This window comes from Polypterus senegalus, chromosome 3 (genome assembly GCF_016835505.1).
Source record: "Polypterus senegalus isolate Bchr_013 chromosome 3, ASM1683550v1, whole genome shotgun sequence".
NCBI classification, from domain to species: Eukaryota; Metazoa; Chordata; class Cladistia; order Polypteriformes; family Polypteridae; genus Polypterus; species Polypterus senegalus.
Window position 1 is genome coordinate 74,754,050 of NC_053156.1, and position 8,208 is coordinate 74,762,257.

At 34.5% G+C, this 8,208-nt stretch overlaps 1 protein-coding gene across 1 annotated transcript; it reads left to right on the plus strand.

Annotated features, from left to right (window-relative positions):
- The first annotated feature begins 552 nt into the window (after nucleotides 1–552).
- Nucleotides 553–1,545, plus strand: LOC120526542 (trace amine-associated receptor 4-like). Its single transcript, XM_039749705.1, has one exon. The coding sequence runs from the start codon at nucleotides 622–624 to the stop codon at nucleotides 1,543–1,545; it is 924 nt and encodes a 307-aa protein (XP_039605639.1). The 5' UTR covers nucleotides 553–621.
- The last annotated feature ends 6,663 nt before the right edge of the window (nucleotides 1,546–8,208 follow it).

Sequence of the window (8,208 nt, forward strand, 5' to 3'; positions counted from 1 at the left end):
ATTCTACATACTTTTTTTTAACAAATGAGGCACCAGGAAAAAGTGATCTTGATTATAAAAAAACAGAATTTACTTACTTAAAAGAATGAACAAAATAGAATCTTGTGAAAGGGAAAGTGTAAACAAATTTGGGAAGGGGAAATTTTTAAAATAGGAAGCACAATGGCATGTTTGCACATTCTTATTTTATTTGAGTGGGTTTGTTTTTTAGGTATTTTGCTTTCCCTCTAAAAGCTAAATAGCTCTTTTTCATCGGTGCAGTTTATGTGAGTAAGGCTAAATGCTTAAGAGTTGCTCATTTTATCTTTGTTTTTCTTTAGTGTTTTTTCTGTGTTATAAGTATTTGCTTTAGTAAAAATTGCATTTACATCATCATGACTGTTCAGAATAATCAAATGGTTATCTTTATGTTATATATAGTAACATATACTATGAATGTTCTTCTTTTCATTTCAGACTTTCTTCCGCATTTTCTTATTATGCATGTGTGTATAATTTGCTTTTAAAATTATTACATGAGCATAATCCAGCATTATTGCCATGGAGGAAGTTGAATATTGCTTCAAAAATGTGAACAACTCCTGTATAAAGGTTTCCAGATCGTTGAAAGTTAGAGCTATAATGTATGCAATTCTTACGTCAATTACAATCATCACTATTTGTGGAAATCTGATTGTAGTAATATCCATAACTCATTTTAAACAGCTGCATTCACCAAATAATTTCCTTGTCTGCTCCCTGGCAACAGTTGACTTTTTACTTGGACTATGTGTGTTGCCTTTTTCTATAATGAGAACAGTTGAAACATGCTGGTATCTTGGGTCTATTTTCTGCCAGATCTCATTATGCATTGATAATTTGCTTTCATGTGCTTCAATTTTCCACTTATGCTTTATTGCTATTGATCGGTATTATGCAGTGTGCAGTCCTCTTACCTATTCAACAAAGATCACATTTAAAGTGGTTTACATATTTATAGGTATTGCATGGATACTTCCAACTATATTTAGTTTTGGCCTAATTTACACTAAAGCCAATGTTCAAGGTATTGAAGATTTGGTAATGATTTTATCTTGTGAAGGTGGTTGTATATTAATGTTTAACAAACTATGGGCTGTACTGGTATCAACAGTATTTTATGTTCCATGTGTGATTATGATATCCATTTATGCAAAAATCTTCGCTGTTGCAAGAAGACAAGCCAGAATGATAAAAAATATGGAAGAGAAAATTTCAATGGAAGAAAAGAAAAGGAGAGAAAATCAAAAAAGAGAACAAAAGGCTGCAAAAACACTTGGAATAATTCTTGGAGTTTTTTTATTTTGTTGGCTCCCATATTTTATTGATGCTCCTATTGATGTATTTATCAATTTTGCAACTCCAACCGTTGTATTTGATAGTTTTACATGGTTTGGATATGTCAATTCTGCCTTTAACCCATTGATATATGCTTTTTTTTATCCTTGGTTTCGAAAAGCCCTTAAACTTCTTATAACATGCAGAATTATGAGTCAGAATTCATCAAAGGTTATATTGTATAACTGATATAATTGTCGCCTCCTATATGACTGCATAAGCATAGGATCACAAAAGTAGAAACTTGTTTTTGAAGGACTATAGAGAGTAAGATAGAAACATTTGATATTTAATAATAAAAATCACAGTTTTGGGTTATGATACATAGCACGTACATGACAAAATAGGTCAAATCAAAGATGCATTTACAATTGAACCTCATGTTACTCACATACCATATATAGTGCGTATAGTGAAATATCCCTTGGCAACCATTTACATTGCCAATAAAGTATAAAGAACGTGGATCTACGTAAAAAATCCACATTAAAAGTTTCTAATTCAAATGTACTGTACATCTTTAACTTGTAATACAATTGATGTTGTGGGCTCACACACAAGGCAGTCAGGGATAGATCCAATATAGCCAGAGTTACAATGGAGGTCTGTTTCCCAAAAGTCACAGCTGGCCAGGTAGGTTCTCTGCATAAGAAAAATAAGACTCACAGCAACAGAATAAGTGTGATCTTCATCTTTCATCTTGTAACATCATATTAAACATAAGCATGTAGAAGGAATAGTTATTTCTATACATTGATTAAAATACAAGCCCTATGTAGTTTCTCTTAATTTCAGTTTGGTTTGTTATGATATACTCCCCGGAGAAAGCACACAGCAGACAAAAAGACAAGTTGCTGTTCCTTTAGAAATCTGGATTTGCCCTTCTTTGGCTAACTGTGACTTCAGTCTGTTAAGTTTATTTATGTTACTTACTTTGAATCTGATTGGTGTAACATTCTTTTGCTGATCATTTCCATCTAAATTAGCTAAACGAAAGAACAATACAAAGATCTTTCTAATAAAAACAATTCTTAGATTTTTTTTTTTGGTAATGCTATTTAATTGAATTTACATTTGGTAATTAATTATCCATCCATTATTCAACCCGCTATATCCTAACTACAGGGTCATGGGGGTCTGCTGGAGCCAATCCCAGCCAACACACGGCTCAAGGCAGGAAACAAACCCAAGGCAGGGCGCCAGCAAACTGCAGGGCACACACACACTAGGGACAATTTAGGATTGCCAATGCACATAACCTGCATGTCTTTGGACTGTGGGAGGAAACCCAAACAGATGTGGGGAGAACAAGCAAACTCCATGCAGGAAGGACCCAGGAAGCAAACCCAGGTCTCCAAACTGCGAGGCAGCAGCACTACCACTGTGCCACCCTAATTAATTATCAACATACATTTCAAACAATTTAATATGATATAAATAGAAAACAAAAACAGTAACTAACAAATTTTACTGGTGGGGGGGCGGGGGGGCAAAACTAAACAAAAATAAGCTGCAGCTGGTTTAGAAAGCTCTCCTTATCTCACATTTTTAACTAATTCAGATATCTTATATAATGTGATGGTTAGGTATCAAGGTGTTTGAAATACGTATGTATTTAATACAATAAAACGCTAAAGTCAGTGTAATTGCCATTCCTTATTCAAACTATTTATGCATAGTGTTATCAAGTACGGATCTGAAAACTTATAAAGTATTACCTACTACACTGCTTGGTAATACCCATGTACAGTACCTGTAATTCTCAGTGCAAAGAAATGTTTTCTAATATTAGTGCAAAATTTGCCCCTAACCACCTTCCATCTGTGGCTCTGTATTTTGGAAAAATCATACTAACTGTCTTTATTAAAACTCTTACCTTGTCAGATTTCATCTACATTAAAGCGAAAAGTGTCAGTTCCTTCAGTCTTTGTTTATCTCTTACTTAATAGTCATAAAATCGGAATAGTTGGTCTTCTCTTCATTTTCTCTACTACTGTTTCACCCTTGTAATTAGGAGTGTAGCATAGCATCATATAATAATCCCGATAATGGTTTACAAGTGGCTTGTGCATTTACAAAATTGTCTCCTTTGGTTTATACTCCTCATAGCATACTACATATCCAAGCATTCTACTAACTTTCTTAATCACATCTGTATACTGTCTAGGTATGGACGGTGATGAAGCAACTAGGACTCCTTAGTCATCCCACAAGGCGCATTTCCATTTTTAAAATCAATCTCATTAGGCATTTATCTTTAAAACATTGACTGATTTAGTGTGAAGATGTCATGTATTTACATTAAACCTCAGGTTGTCATGAATCTTCATCTTGTCAATATATATATATATATATATATATATATTATGAGGGGCCGTTCAGGAAAAAAAGATTGGTTTGTAAATATATACATTGGTTCAGATATTTATATCGGTTCAGATACATTGGTTTGAATATATACATTGGTTTTAATACATCCATTCAGATATATATTTCGGTTCAAATATATACATTGGTTGGGATGTATTGGTTGAGATATATACATCGGTTTGAATACATCCGTTCAGATATATACATTGGTTGAGATATATATATTGGTTGATATACATTGGTTTAAATATATATATTGGTTAAAATAGATTGGTTTAGATATATACATCGGTTCAGATACATCCGTTCTGATATATATATTGGTTCAGATAGATCGGTTCAGATATATACATTGGTTGGGATTTATGGGCAGGCACAACGCGGTCACCCATGTTTAGCATCTCCCTTTTGCTTCATCATTGCTTCAACACTGTTGTAATTATTGTGAACATTTTATACAAGCAGCATACGCTTGTCTGTCGCGTTTTGTTTCGTAAGCCCTATTTGTTGGGGTCCTCGATTTCAAAGCACTTTTTTCCTTTCATTATTTAAAACACTCGCGCAGATACCGCCTCTTCGCCTCGCTCCGTCCGCCGCTCATTGTACCCGCCTCACTCGCTCCCTCTTGTCCCTCCCATGACAGATTCTTCTCAAAAGCAGAGTTACTAGAAAGCATTAATCGCAACCGCAGTACCTCCCATATTTCACCTCATGAGACGCTGGTTTATCATTGGTGGAAAGCCGCCCGGTGATATCTGTTATTCCGTATTGGCAGCATTTCATTAAAGAGCGATCTGCTTCAGCAAGGAACTTAGTCCTGTTTGCTGAAAGAATGTTATGGAGGAAAACACTGGAGTTGCTCTCTTTCTTTAAATGTTGATCAGGGATCAAAATGACCAGAATATTCCCGCATCACAAATAACTGATGTTTAACTGATGTTTTTATAGTAAAACGAACAAAACCACACACACTCACAAACTCACAAATCATGGGTCGACGTACTACTAATTAAGCGTATCTGTCAAGGCGATTATTTTTCACCCCATAAAACAGATTCTTCTCAAAAGCTGAATTACCAGGAAGCATTGATCGCAACCGCAGTACCTCCCATTTTTTTCACCTCAACAGACGCTGGTTTATCATTGACCGAAAGCCCGGTGATTTCTGTTATTCCGTATTGGCAGCATTTCATTAAAGGGCAAGGATCAGCAAGGAACTTAGTCCTGTTAGCTGAAAGGATGTTATGGATGTAAACACTGGAATAGCACTGTTTCTTCTGAATGTTTATCAGTGATCAGGGACCAGATTGATCAGAATATTCCTGCTTCACAAATAACTGATGTCTATTTTATTGTAAAACTGAGAAAACCAAACACGCGCGCGTACACAACACAAATACTCAAACTCACACATTGTGGGTCGCACATACTGCTGATTAAGTGTATCTGTCACGGACGATCATTTTTTTTACCTAATAAAACTTTAGTTCGTCAAATTTAGAAAGCAGCGAGGTGATTTCTATTATTCCTTATTGGCAGCATTTAATTTAAAGATGATTCACGCCAACGAGGTGAAAGAGTCTCTTATTTTGACAGGGCGATCGTTTTAAGGCTTAAGCATTTTTGATTGACTTACAAAAGAAAATAGCTATTACTTACCCGTAGTGCTCAAAATTATAATGCGCGTATCTATAAGGAAGAGGTGGTGGTAAGATTGCTGACTCGCAGTTAAATGATCACTGGTTTGTGTCCAGGGGGCTTCCTTTCTGTTATTTTATTTATTTACCTATTTATTTTTACAAATTGCTTTGAGTAGTAAGAAAGGCCTATAAAACGTAAGGAATTAATAACAATTGTATTATTATTATTATTATTATTATACGTGTGAATGCATGATCAAATTCAGCCGCTGCGTAGTGGGGTAAGAATAGGGACAATACCACGAGTTCATTGAAATAATTACACAGCAAGGTGCACACGCAATGCAAACATAATGTGTATATTATTGAAGTAAAGGTTCATATAAATTAATTATATACAACTTTTTAACAAGTTGAGAGATGTCAACTGGTTAAAATGCACGAAATTATACATGATTGCTTTACAGTTCACACATAGTGTATGTATATTGTTAAAATAATGATATAAAAATCCTATAAAATGCTATAGAATCTGCGTCGTAGACTTATTTTGTGTCAAATTTCTTCAAAGAAGTTTTTAATTAGTTTGCTTTAAAAAAATCTTACGGCAAACATGTGAACCGTAGAAAATCGCTGATCTTTATCAATTTGTTTTAATGCATGCTCCGTGCAAAATGCTGTCATATCTGTTAGTAAACATGCACGCACAGCGATGTCCTGATGTCTGCGTTCTAAGGCTGCAGGTAAATTAAACGCTATTGACGTTTTACCGGGGTGCTTTGTGATTGAGGGCGGACAGTAAACTTTGTTAAAATGATATCGAAAAATACCAGTCGTCAGTTGTGTTTTTTAGTCGTTTTGGCGTGTTTACTGTTCTGTTACCAAAAAATTCTTCAACGGGGATCATCAACAAAGAAACATGGATAGTAAGATTTAGTAAAATATCAGTAATAATAATACATTGCTCGACGCCTAGTAACACTTTACAAAGACATTTAAAAGACAGCTCGTTAAAATAAATGTAGCAGTCCATTGTCACGCTATAAGTGACAGCTTGCTCTTAAACATTTACACAGGTGTTTTTTCCTGGGAATAAAAAAGGGGAAAAATCCACGGAAATGTTTTGTTTTTGAACTCAAATTTCACCTCAAGCCATGTGAGTCATTAAAACTATTGGAATGAAAACGCATGTCTCATCCACTGGTCGGTACGCTCATTTTCCATGGCTGCTGTAGAGCTGTAAAATGTGTGCCCTCTGACTGCTGATTATACAAAATAGTTAAAAATATGTAAAATTGATTTTAAAAGGTTGTAGATATAGTTTTCTATATAATCTTCTCCACTATGTGTTTGCATCCTATTCCCTACAGGCAACACTCATTTCCATGGCTAGAGCAGATCCATGGGCTTGTGTGCACCCTGTCTGCCTCTTTCAAAATGAACCCTGGATAACTAATATTGTCTGAAATCCATGGTAAAAGATTGTTGAAAGTCATCTATATAACTTTCAAGTCTACTGTGTCCCATTATCCTCTCCACTCAAAGGGACACTCACTTCTACAGCTGAGCTTTTGCGTCAGAGTTGTGAGCTTCAACTGTTGCTTGCAGAATGAACATTAGACAAATTTTATTGGATTGGCTGTTTTTCATTATATTAATATTAATTTATTTATTCATTCAGCCTCTGTTAAAAAGAAGCACATTTTCCCTTAGAGTACAAGTTCTATCTAATTATCTATCTATATGAAATACATGAGACTTGGAAAAATTCATATTATTTGTCAAATGAAGTACCAAATATCCACATTTGTAGGACAAGTCAATTAAAGAGTCCGACAAACAGCAACTGAGATATTAAAACATTTTATTGAATCTGTTCTGACAATTATAGTCTTTTAATTAAAATAATGATTATAATTATCAGAAAACGTAGCCATTTTAATGTCAGCATAAAACCAGGCCAGTAACATTTTTTTGAAATAATTTCAGCAGTTTTATAAATTCCAGAATGTACACCAATAGCACTGGCATGAACTTCCTTACAAGTATCCTTTGTCTCCTAAACTCAACAAATAACTTTCATATTCCTCCTGTTGCTCTGCTTGTCTTTTTTGACAATAGTAAAGGTCATCCTCTTTAAAAAATTATATTCACGCAGCAATTAAAAATATGGTTATAATGTAAAACACTTCAAACAAGCCTGTAAAATGTACATTTTCTTTGTTTAAGTTGACTTCTTCAATGGATCTAACACTTACAACATGGGGCACTACAACACACATACACAAATATCTTTTAGTATTGTTTTAATATAGCCTTGAAAATTGTTGGTATCTGTCCTCTATCCAAGCCACCCATTTACAAAAGAGATTTACAGGCTTGGGCCCAGGACAAAAAATGAGACGGAAAGAAATGCCAAACTAGTGCTTACCACACTGACGCTTGCTCATACTACTACAGTTTAAAAGTGCCACCCAACCTGATGCCAACTCTTTCAGATGGGTAGTGAAACCAAGAAAATGTATTAATGGACACAGGAAAAAGTTAAAAGACTTATTCTGACAGTGACCATGTTGGGGATTGTTGATCTGTGAAGTGGCAGTAAAATAAAAAAAATTTAAAAACCTGATTACAAAATATATTAAGAAAACTCAAAAGGTTTGATTAATTTATGAAAACTCCATAGAATACTTTCTAATACATGTTTTTCCTTCAACAGTCATGCTAATGTCAGAATTTGTGTGTTTTATCACTTATACTTTGTGCACATATTGATGCTGTTTTATGGAAAACGCAAGCACACAAGTAAATAATTATCAGCGGTTACAATTTAAATGTATAT

Excerpts from the sequence above, each read along its gene's own strand:
- LOC120526542 (XM_039749705.1), top strand. The coding sequence starts at position 622 with ATGTATGCAATTCTTACGTCAATTACAATCATCACTATTTGTGGAAAT.